This window comes from Lycium barbarum, chromosome 8 (assembly GCF_019175385.1).
Source record: "Lycium barbarum isolate Lr01 chromosome 8, ASM1917538v2, whole genome shotgun sequence".
Classification (NCBI taxonomy): domain Eukaryota; kingdom Viridiplantae; phylum Streptophyta; class Magnoliopsida; order Solanales; family Solanaceae; genus Lycium; species Lycium barbarum.
This window is the reverse complement of record NC_083344.1, coordinates 3,742,104-3,754,654: the sequence shown is the minus strand read 5'-3', so window position 1 is coordinate 3,754,654 and position 12,551 is coordinate 3,742,104. Positions and strand designations below refer to the sequence as shown.

Below are 12,551 nucleotides of genomic sequence, written 5' to 3'. Positions count from 1 at the left end.
GAATTTAAATGAAAAAAATTGTTATGTAAAGATAACGTATCCAACTTCAAACAAATTTGGAATTAAAACATTCTATTGTTATGTAGTTATATTTATTTATTAAACACTTTTTATTGTTTTGTGGAAATAAGATGAGGAAGAGAATTTATAAGATTCTGAGTCTGGTATCTACATGATGAAGCTAACGTCTTAAAAGTATATTTTCCTTTTCCTTTTGGCAATGTATTGATGATTGAATTACTTTTTAAAGTTTGCCGACGAGTTAGATAGACCTCAATTTCACTTGCATAAATTCTTGTCCAACCATCTTAGTGCTTACCAAACTAAAACAAGACCAGTAAATTACTACTAGCTATAAAAGAGTGAACCCTTCAGGTACATGTTTCTATCAACAAATCCTCAATTTCACTTGCATAAATTATTTTCACCACACTAAATGAAGACAAATAAATTACTAACTATAAAAGAGTGAATCCTTTAAATTAGGTATATGTTTCTATCACATAACGTTAATTTGTAATCTCTTTCCTCTCAATTTATGTGACGGTATTTGACTGAGGACGAAGTTTAATATTAATCTCCTTTTCTTACTTCATGTTTTTTCTACTTTGCATAGGAGTTACTATTGAGTAGCTAAAGTAGAAACCTTTTGTATCTTCCCTTCTTTTCTTTTCTTTTGTATCAGAAAACAAAAAGTAGAGGCAAAAAAGTTGAGAAATTGATCAAATTTGTCCCTTGAGATGAGGAGTAGGTTTAAAATATAATTTTAGTTCTTTAAATTTGTCAAAAATACACTTTTGATCTCTATCAAATATTTAATAAATTATGACGGTTAGTGAAAAACACTTGGGGCTAATTGTAAACCATCTAATCGCTTTCTTTTAGCATTTGGAGTAGTAAAAATCAGGGGCATATTCAGGATTTGAACTTATAGGTTCGAATTCGGGATTCTACCACAACTCATTTGATTTGTTATGAAATCTTTAACATATATAAAGAGTTCGAACAATAGTTATTGAATCCGGTGAACTCATATCTTACCCTCTAAATCCACCCCCGTTAAAAAGAAGGTCAAAAGTAAGATTCCTATCATGGTGTTTAGGTAATTTTGAAGAGAAAAAAGCAGATCATTTAGTGGTTAAAGAAGAAAAAAGTTTCCAAAAGAAATGATGTTTTCTCCTTCCATTGTTAGTTGATGATTCTGCCTCCAACTATATTATTACTTTCCATTTTAGATTCTCACACAGCCAAACAGTTTTATAGAGAGACATAACACATTCTGTTCCTTTTTTCATTCCACATTTACATTCACAATCACACAAAATCCTCCTTCTCCATCCTAGTCTTGAGTCGAGAGATTATCCTTTGGATCGTTACTACGCTCCTGTCCCAAAAAGAAGTGTTGATTTCAATCAGGTCATTTTACAGCCCCATCCTGTTTAAGGACAAATGGATAGTGAATCATCATAATCGAGCAGCTCATTCTCTATAGATTCTGAAAACAATAAGTACGTAAACAACACCAATAAATATTGTCACACCGGTTACAAGAATAGGTATTAGTGGTTCTTGAGAAAATGTCAGAGCTGAGACCTCAGTTTTTTCTTATTCTCATGTCAAAATTCTTCTACTTATGTTCTTTCATTCTCTCTCACCCTCTCTACTTCTCCTACTTCATTTTCTTCTCTCCTTACATTATTAAACTCCTTTCATTCCTCTCTCCTCTCTTCATTACAACTACCCTTTTGCTCCTTGCCCTTTTTACCATATCTCCAAGTCTCATTCTCCACAACAACGCGAAAGGATTAACACGGAAGGATGATGAACTCGACGTGTCAGAGGAATTTGAAGCCTACAAAATCGTGTTTGGCGCGTCCATAATTGATGATCAAGAAAACTCTGTTGAGTTCTTGGACTGTGCATCAGCTGAGGAAAGTGAATCCCCAATTCTTGATCATGATAAAAATCAGTCTTTAACTGATAAATTGGGAGAAAATTCAGCTGAAATGGAGTCTACTACTAAGCATGTCATAGAGGAGAAGACATTGGAAAATTTCTTCAAAGAAGTGGATGAGTTTGAAAACACCACTTGGAGTGATAATGTGGAAGTGAAGAAAGTTGATAAAATCATTGAAAAACAAGAGGAGACACTTGTGAGAAATGTCCATACTCAAGGACTTGGTAAAAATCTTGAAAATGTGGGAATTGGTTATGGATCAATGAGGAAAGAAAAAGAGTGGACAAGGACATTGGCATGCAAACTTTTTGAGGAAAGGCATAATACTAGTCATAGCAACAGTGAAGGAATGGACATGTTATGGGAAACATATGAAATGGACACAAAAAAGAACAAGGCAAAAAGGGATAACAATGTAAAGAAGATGAAAAAGAAAGGAGAGTTGAAGCGCTATGAAAAAGAATATGATGAGGATGAACAAGAGATGGATGATCAGCAGCTATGTTGTTTACAGGCCTTAAAGTTTTCAGCTGGAAAGATGAATTTGGGCATGGGGAGGCCTAATCTTGTCAAGATTTCAAAGGCATTTAGAGGTTTTGGATGGCTAGGCAAGAATAACAAGAAGGTGCATTGTGGTGATGGCTTCTAGTGAAATTGGCTTTCTATGAATTGAGTCAGCTACAACAACACTAGTTACGTATTTTGAGGATTCATCGTAAATTGGCTAGTTTTATGTCAATTAGGTCCTAGCAACCCTCCCCCCTCCCCAAACCAACAATCTCCTATGAAAATGTTGCTTATCATGCAAAGATGCAAGTAGTTTTTTTATTGTAAATGTAAAATGCAATGTTGCTCGAACTCTTTAAAAAATGTCAATGGATGCATGTCGAATTCTCCAAAGTAGTGTATTTTTTAAAGATCCAACATTGGTGCGGCTATGTTTTTGGAAAAGCGGAGCAACACAGGTGAAATGCAAGGCAGTTCTAAATCTGACAGTTGTGAGGCGGATTAGAAGTTAAAAGGCAGCACGAAAGCTCTAATCAATTTGGGCTAACTTGGGTTTGAACAACAAAAAGATGAGTCATTCAATACTTCTAGATAAGATATGACGGATTGAATATCATATAAGATAGGTAAATGATAAGAGCCATCATCTATGAACAAGAAAATGCTGTCTGGCCTTCTACACAAATGATGTCTGGCCCCAACATATCTTTCAAGTCACCACCATAACAGCGCTTTTCTCGAACCAAATCTGTGGGTAAAGAGCGTTTTACCCTCATTGTGAGTTTACCAAACACTAATATAAATTAGTCGGACCAGTGAGGCAACCAACGGTCAAAGAAAAATGCTTTTATCCGATTCTTTTGAGGAAAGCTTGACATATGAAGTCTGACTAGAAGTAGAAAACAAAAATAAGGGACCAATGTTTACATTCACAAAAGCAATCACAACTCAAGTTTATGTGAAAAAGGAACATGTAAAGATGGACAACCTAAAACAAATATCCTCTATTGCCAGCTGATAATGGAATCCATGAGAGATTTAAAGGCTAATATTAACTCATTTCCACAATTGTAATGGTTCAACTGATACAATGAGTAAAGGTGACTGAACAATTTCTTCCTGGGGACTTAGTTACTCTATATACTGCATAGCAAAAGCTACTTAAATCAATTCCTACCCCACCTATACCAATTAAAGGGAAAGTTAGGGAGCTGAAAATTAGCAAAAAGAGCACACACTTACAAAAATACCATAGCTCCTGACAAAACTTCTTCTACCCGGGACGTCAAATGTTAGAAATGCCAATGTCAAACGACGAAACTACTAAAATCAGCTCTCATATAGACTGAAGCTACTACATTTCAGGTGCATCAAAATTTCCATTAGGCATCCTCCCACCACGATTAATTCGCACAACATAGCTACCATGGTTATCAGTTCGCTGGTATCCATCACCCCCACGATTTGATGACCATCCGCGGTGGCCACCTCTGTTGTTAAACTCGCTTCTTCCACCAAAATCACCTCGAGTGTAACCCCTGCCGCCACCTCCATAGTTTCCTCGACCTCTTACTCCATCATTCCTGTAACCAGAACCCCTTCCAGATGGAACAAATCTACCTCTAAAGTAACCTGGAATAAGGAAAGATAATTGAATTCACCAAAAAAAAAAAAAATGGAGAGAGAGAGGAAGAAGGGATCAATCAATCTAGGCCAAAGGAAATAGAATATGTTCTCCACAGGAAATACAAACCAGAACTATATTTCTTAGGCCATTGAAAACACCCTTTCAGTTTTTTGTTCTCAAGAATGCTACCACGTGTCATTTACATAATTTCCATCAATTAATTATACAGCTTTGCATTTTCCAATTACTTCAGAAGGATATAATATTGAACTTGCCTCGAGAATTTGTAGATTTCTTCTCCTCAACAATAGCTTGGCGTCCACCAATTAAAATTGGAGATGCCTGAAATATAGAGGAAAAACATTATCAAAAAAGAGGAAAAGATAATTAAACTAAGGACAAAGAATGCTAAGAGCCAAAAGGACAAACGGGTTGATGCACATCAACTCTTAGTATAACTAACAAGCATTCCTACTGTAACTGATAATCATATATACTAGCATGCCCTAAATATGCATTTAAGCAATTTCAATTCACCACCTTGAACGGTACATGATACTATGGAACATAGTTATTTCAAAGCAAATTATAGCCATACAAGTGTCAAGATTTTCTATGCATGTAATCCGAATAACAAACCACAAAAGCAACCAATCTACCACTTGCATAATTTTTCTCACATATAAGCTGAAGTGGACTGCCTAAGGGAAAACCCTGCTTCAAACCTAAAGGCTTTTTGATAAAAGCGTAAAGGAGTTGATTGTTTTTTTTCTCTAAACGTGATTAACTATGTGATTCTCACTAAAAGATAATAGATTCAACTAAGCCACAATTCGAAAACACAAAAATAGATATTCTAATTATTTTGAAATCACATATGTGAGCTTCGGATAGCCTGTCCAAATTTCAGATAAAGGACGAATATTGCAGTAGGTAGCCAGCACAAAAATATTCAATTATTCTAATATAACTAAAATATTAATATTTTAACTATTTTGAAATCAATTTTCTAGTATTATTATTTATGATACCTTTAAAAAGTGAATGATCAACTAAACCTCAGTCTAAAAATAGTCAACCCCCCCCCCCCCCCGCGCCTCTGCCACAAGCCCCAAAAAATAAAGGTAATCTTGAAATATATGTTTTTGAAGTGATAAGTCTAAGGTAATCTTGAAATAATATGTTGGGCGTAGGGCAGGAGTTTAGACTTTGCTACACTTGAAGATCAGAAGGGTAAATGTAAAGGATAAAATACCGGCAAAAGAAGAAATAATAGGATTGAGATCTCCCAAACATTAAATATAAGCTTTCATGATATCTAGAAAATGAAATTGAAGATACCTCAATAGCTTTTTGCAACGCACTTGCCTCCTCAAATTCCACAAAACCAAAAGAGTATCCCTGTTCCTGTCATCCACCAATTACAATTGTTTACAAAATCAGTAAGTGCAAAAATGCACCTATTAACCAACAATCTACTCTGCTTCTTTCCTTGATAATTAGAATGTTAGGGCTTAGGGCAAACCAATACTCTGTTGTTTTTTACTTGAATGCCTCCGTTCTTGATAGGCCCAAACTTCTTGAACTCGTCTGCAAGTAAAGCAACAGTTGCAGTCGGAGGCAACCCTTTTATGTAGATCGAATAGCCATCAGTCGCTGTAGGAAATTAGAGGAAACATATGAATACGAAATCAAACATATTAACAGAAAGACCAAATTATAAAGAGATAGAAAACTGGAGCAGAATAGCATCGTTGCATGCCTTCTCTCTGTTGGTTATTTGCGTTATCAACAGAATTTGAGCTGGAAGCTGGGCGATCAGCTGCTGTTATAGGAGGTTGATTCACTTGCTCAACACTCTCTGTCATGGGCTTCTGAGGAGCAGGTGCTGGAGGAGGAGAGAAACTAGTAGCACTTTCCTTGAGATGCATGACCTGAAAGAGCGTTACAAATTGTTTTCAGAGATAATTACTGTCCAATGCCTTTCGGTGATCTGATTTACAAAATAGCAAGCAAATGTATAGGTTTTGTATATTTAACTATAAATATACATATAATATACAAATAGTATACATAAATATACATATAATATACATAATCGGTGTATAGATTTTGTTTATTTTGGCTAGTGCCCGTAATTAAGTTTGGCCAACAAGCCAAAAATGAAAGAAGCCCTTTGAACTTAAGAAAGGTTCATCCTACCCCTTCCCCCTCCAATAATCATCTTTGCCAGAAACCAAGGCAATAACCAAAAAGACTTGGCAAATTATCTAATCTGTACTCAACAAACAGCACGATAGAATCTTACAGCTATCTCTTACGTTAACCTTATGAAATTTAGCTCAGCCCTTATGAAAGAAACATGCAGAAGCAATAGGCTTCCTTTTTTTTTTTTTTTTTTTTTTTTTTTTTGCCCAATCAAACTTACAATTGAGGCATATGACAGCTTAGGAGCATCTTCATTTTTGATGTTAGACTCAACTACCATTTGCGAGTTGTCGTGCATTCCATCAACAACCTCGGCGACAGAAACTTCCTCTTCAACAGGCACGTCACCATTCTCAGGTGGATTGTAAACTTCTCCCTCATTAGCTTCCTCCACTGATGGTGTGCTCTGCTTGGAAATGTGATTCTGCTGCACTGGAGGGGGATCTGCAACAGATAAGTAAATACTTAATTCAATGCTCAGTTGCCAATACAAGGCATTACCAAACTACGAAATAATCTATCAGCTTAAATTACCTTGTTCAGGACCCACAGGAGCCACCACATCAATGGCAGGGACTTGGGCAGTGTCATGTTGATTGACACTCTCAACATATCGAAACATGTCATTCAAAACAAAGTATCCTCGGTCTTGTGGTGCTAGGAAGAAGGTTTGAGAGAAATTCCGGATCAGGTTGTCTTTCCCAGTCAAATATCCAGTCACAAGGACATGCACTCCCCCATTGAAGGATTCTTGCGAATCCACGGACTTAATCTCCGCTCTGAAGTCCCCATAGTTTAGCGAAAGAATCTTATCATTGATTGCCTATGTGTTTGACATCAAACAAAAGAATATGGGGGGCTTTAGCATATTAAACTCAAAACTTACCATAGGGACATTAAAGTAGCATAGTAAAGATTCAAATCCATCTCGATCTAGTAATGAAACAAGACTAGATCAAGGTCGGACAATTTTCTCAGTCTTTGAAAAATATAAGACAAAATCAAGTCTATATTCCCAACACGGAAACCCTGCAACCATCAATCCTAGCATGCCTCCTCGTCACAGTATAACATAGCCATGACTATCCATATGAGTAAAGAACTTAAATCAATTCAACAACAGTACAAATTTAAAGCCACTTTACCACCTTTATTGTAAAATTTTAGCAACTAGCCAAATAGAAACAAATACGCAATGGTATATTCATGAACATCAGGTAGTTTAGACACAACGCTTGAACGATTCAGAAACTAAATAAAGATCAAGGGAGAAGGTTTCCGGCCAGACCGCAATAACAACTAAAATGTCTCAATTCCAAACTAGTTGTGGTCAAAAATATAACTCACACTATCTATTTCCTTCCACTTGGACATGTTCCATTCCAATACATAATACAACAACAACAACCCAGTGAAATCCCACATCGTAGGGTCTGGGGAGGGTAGAGTGTACGCAGACCTGACTCCTACCAATACATAATACTAATTCATTTTTTTTTTACGGCAAAGTACGTGCTCTGTATCACTAGAAGTTCTTTCCGAACACTTCATAAATTTATCTTTTAAAACAAACTAGGGACTCTCTACCACTAGAAAGTCTCTACATTTTTTCTACCTGACATACAAATCTCTAAATAAACTAGTATCTTACTTCCATCGTTGTCGTGATGCTCATTGAGCCATCATCTTCAGGTCGCCCAAGCTTGCTTGTATCTTGATAAAACCTAAAAACCAGTCCAGGAGAATGGTGCAGTATATGATAATACTGCTGCACAAAAGCATTTCCAACCTATACAGAAAAACAAAAAATGAACCCAAATTCAGTATCCAACTAAACCCCATACATGAAAAGAAAAAAAAAATACCCAATACAGAACTGAGCTCAGAAAATGAAAATCTCAAAAGGGTATGTTACAATACACACCTTTGGAGGTTTTCCAACTAATCATTTACTCTTTGTTTTTTAAAAAAAAAAAAATAGTTTATTCTGCTATTTTAAAAAACTAGGAAGAGAATATTTTATGGCAGATCCTTAGACTATGAACCCATTTGGTAATAAAAATTATTCACATTTATTTGAAAATCAGTGTTTAGCCATAAAAATTCCAAGTTCAACTTGAAGTTGGATTCCAAATCCGAAAAACAGCTTATAACCTGGTTTCCAACTTCATCTTCATAATTACAAATTAAATACTCTCTTCTTTCCTTTGCAATAGGTATAATTAAACACAACTACATCTCCAACTTCAACTTCAAAATTTTCAAATAAAGTGCAAAACATTTGGTTTCGATGGCCAAACGCCTACTATATCCACGCATGCAACAGATATCTGAAGGTAAATTTTTTCACAAGATGATTGGAGGGGACATATGATTTTTCATGTTACTTAAAAATAAAGTATACACTGAATTTCAACTAATTTAGTAATTTCATCTCTACTTGATCAAGAAAAAAAAAAAATTACGCACAATGGTCCCTTATGTTTGCAGGTAGGTTTAAAATATCACTTGCGTATACACTAAGGGTTTTGGTCCTAAAGGTGAACATTTTTGGTCTCCCTCAAATATACCGAACTTTGCCGGTTAGAATTGACGGGAACTATGAAAAAAAGTTAACTATAAAGACCAAGAAAGTTCCATCAAATTCTAATTAAACCCAAATACAGTATCCAACTAAACCCACCCATGAGAAAAGAATGGAAATTTTCAAAAATATACAGCCAAACATAAAATATCACGCCACGTAGCCCAATATACAACACTATACAACATTATAACTGGGGAAAGCATATATACATAATGTATCAACCTCGTATAATAGTGTATAAAAGGTGTTTATACAAAAATATGGGTTAAACCTGGTAACAAACTCAAAATATGGGCTACGTGGCATAAGTATTTTCTCCCAGTAAACATAAAGCGTAATTTACTCAATAATTACAGTCCAACGCCTTTCTGTTATCTAATTTACAGAATATCCAGCAAATGCATAGATTCTTTTCGGTAAAACAAAATGTATAGGTTGTGTACATTAAGTATAAATATACACATAATATACATACAACAACAACATACCCCAGTGTAATCCCACAAGTGGGGTATGGGGTAGGATGTGCGCATACCTTACCTCTACCTTTTGTGGGGGTAGAGAGGTTGTTTCAGATAGACCCTAGGCTCAAAACGTAGTCAATGCAGATACATATAATATACATAAATATACATAATCAGTGTGTATATTTTGGCTATTAATTTCAACCGACGGCCAAAAATGAAAAAAAAAAAACAAAAAAGAATACTTACCTTTTGTGGGGGTAGAGAGGTTGTTTCAGATAGACCTAGGCTCAAAACGTAGTCAATGCAGATACATATAATATACATAAATATACATAATCAGTGTGTATATTTTGGCTAGCGCCCGTAATTAATTTCAACCGACAGCCAAAAATGAAAAAAAAAACAAAAAAGAATACTTACCTTTTGTGGGGGTAGAGAGGCTGTTTCAGATAGACCTAGGCTCAAAACGTAGTCAATGCAGATACATATAATATACATAAATATACATAATCAGTGTGTATATTTTGGCTAGCGCCCGTAATTAATTTCAACCGACGGCCAAAAATGAAAAAAAACAAAAAAGAATACTTACCTTTTGTGGGGGTACAGAGGCTGTTTCAGATAGAAACTAGGCTCAAAAAGTAGTCAATGCAGATACATATAATATACATAAATATACATAATCAGTGTGTATACTTTGGCTAGCGCCCGTAATTAATTTCAACCGACGGCCAAAAATGAAAAAAAAAATACTTACAACTTGAGCAGGGACAGGTGTCACTGCTGCAGCCTCCATTTTGCTGATCCAACTCCAACCCACTAAAACTGTCAAAAAAAAATACAAAAATGAAAAAAAGGAAGCAACAAAATGTATATAAGCTCAAAAACTCAAAACCCTATATATATATCTCTCTCTATATATATATGAGTATCACAAAACAGAAATATAACACGTAAAAATGATGATATGTTACACCATGAATCAGTAAACACAAAAAAAAAAAAAAAAAAAAAAAAAACGGTGACGGGTGTGTTGGACCTGGATATATATGTTGTGTTTAGTCCCTGAAGTTTATCTGTTTTACAAACACACCCTAAAAAGTGTGTCTCTGAAATGCAATGGAAGAGGTATTTTCTAGGGTTTTGCAGAGCACGGAGAGATGGATCTTTTGAAGAAGAGTAAAGAAAAAAGGGTTTATGCTTTGCTTGTTTTCTTTTTTCCTGGACACAGCTGTATATTCCTCTATTTTATTTTTACTTGTTGCATGTACTCCCTCCGTCCATATTACTTCCCCTTTAAGAAATAATGGTTCCGTCACCTCAGCCAAAAACACATATATTAAGAAATTAATAATATAATATAAAGTTTACTAAATTAACTTTAAAAAGACAGTCTTACCTTGCATTTCTGCAAGAGGCTGTTTCCGCGGCTCGAACTCGTGACCTCCTGGTCACATTGCAGCAACTAAATTAACTCTATTTAATAAAAATAAATTATTATTTTTTTTGACATTGGGAATCCAACAATACTAAATTACTATGTGATTTTTTCAATCATCATTTAGATGTTACTTTAACTTATTTTTTTTATCTAAGGGTAAAGTTAGAAAAAATTAGTCAATTTATATATTGATTTCCTAAGGTGGTACTTATTATGGGATAAATTTTTTGGCTAAAATGATACTTGTTATGGGACGAATAGAGTGCTATTGATTATTTTAAGAAGATTTAATGTTAAGGGTAAGATGGGAAAGATTTAATTAATTTTATTTTGATTTTATAAATAAACAAGTAATTTATGACATATATTTTTAGTAATGTGGTCAGGTAATATGAGATGGAGGGAGTACAAACTATACTTTTTAAAATTTGTTCATTTTAATATATTAAAAGAGACTTTCTTTAATATTATCATTAAATAATTACATAAAGTACTACTCCCCTGTCAAATGCTTGTCGTCCTTAATTAAAATAAATGTCTCGAAAATACTTGTCCTTTTAAGAGTTCAAGGTAATATAATTATGTTTTATATCTTAATCTTAGTAGCAATTGTTGTTGAAACCTAGAAACACTGACATATAAATAGAGTAAATATTGTGAAGAGAGGTTATATATCTTAGAGAAAAGACATCATTTGACCCTTGAACTTGACACGAAAACTCAAATTGACAACTAAACTTAACTTGTATTTATTTACCCCCCTTAACAACTTTCATCTTAATTAAATACAACCTCAAATGCTGACGGGGCAAAAAAAAAATTAAGAGAGTGAAAATTATAAAAAAGTGGGCCCGCTGATATATATATATATATTATTATATAATTAAAAAATAAAATAAAATAATATATAATTAAAAAATAAAATAAAATAATATATAATTAAAAAATAAAATCAAAATGCACCCCCACCTCCACCCGCTCCTCTCCACCCCACCCCACAGCCCCGGCCCTTTTCTTCACCAAACAACCCCGCCCCCACCACCTTCTTCTTCACAACCCCCCACCCACCCCACAGCCCTGCCCCCACCACCTTCTTCTTCTTCACAGCGGGCCCTACGCCACAGCCCCTCCCCCACCACCTTCGTTTTCTTCACAACCCCCACCCCAGGCCACAACCCCGCCCCCACCACCTTCCTCCTCCTCCTCCTCCTTCTTCTTCTTCTTCTTCTTCTTCTTCTTCACAAATTCCTCTTTCTCTCTATATTCTCATCATTATTTTCTTATAATTTTCACCATTTTTTGGTTTCTTGATTTTGATTTTTATTTTTTTTCAAAAATAAAGTTATGGAATAATGATTATGGAAGAAATGGGGTTGCTAATAATAATAATAATAACCAACAATAACAACCAAAATAACCAATTTGGACGAATTTGAGAAGGAATGGGATGAAATTTGGTGGTGGTGGTGGGTGTGGGTTAAAGATGTGGGTGTTGTTCTTATGGGTGGTTATGGTAGGATGAGGAGAAAGAAGAAGAAAGAGAAAAATAAAAAATGAAGGGTTGGTAATTTTTGACATGGCAATGACGTGGTGAGGATGATGAACTGAGCTATGTTCAATCATAGCGGCGTCGATCGCGGTGCGGCGGAGGTGTGGCGGCAGCGGGGGGGGGGGGGGGGGGGGGGGGGGTTGAGGAGAAAGAAGAAGAAAGAGAAAAAATAATAAAAGAAAAATAAAAAATGAAGGGTCAGTAATTT

General features: G+C 35.1%; 2 protein-coding genes across 4 annotated transcripts; one reads left to right on the top strand and one right to left on the bottom strand.

The window, feature by feature from the left end:
* Nucleotides 1-971: 971 nt before the first annotated feature.
* LOC132605738 (uncharacterized) lies at nt 972-3,487 on the top strand. Its single transcript, XM_060318947.1, has one exon. It carries the CDS (start codon nt 1,578-1,580, stop codon nt 2,604-2,606), a length of 1,029 nt encoding a protein of 342 aa, XP_060174930.1. The 5' UTR covers nt 972-1,577; the 3' UTR covers nt 2,607-3,487.
* Nucleotides 3,488-3,496: 9 nt separating this feature from the next.
* On the bottom strand, nt 3,497-10,583 carry LOC132605737 (nuclear transport factor 2-like). 3 transcript variants are annotated; one of them, XM_060318944.1, is made up of 10 exons: nt 10,393-10,583; nt 10,111-10,178; nt 7,951-8,088; nt 6,834-7,122; nt 6,520-6,743; nt 5,854-6,025; nt 5,617-5,747; nt 5,433-5,498; nt 4,367-4,433; nt 3,497-4,096 (listed from the first exon to the last, which is right to left on the bottom strand). In XM_060318944.1, exons 2-10 carry the CDS (start codon nt 10,147-10,149, stop codon nt 3,819-3,821), a joined length of 1,404 nt encoding a protein of 467 aa, XP_060174927.1. In that variant the 5' UTR covers nt 10,150-10,178; nt 10,393-10,583; the 3' UTR covers nt 3,497-3,818. The 3 variants fall into 3 exon arrangements, with proteins under 3 accessions (XP_060174927.1, XP_060174928.1, XP_060174929.1); XM_060318945.1 differs by having other exon boundaries at nt 5,623-5,747; XM_060318946.1 differs by lacking the exons at nt 10,111-10,178; nt 10,393-10,583 and adding an exon at nt 9,433-10,104.
* Nucleotides 10,584-12,551: the final 1,968 nt, after the last annotated feature.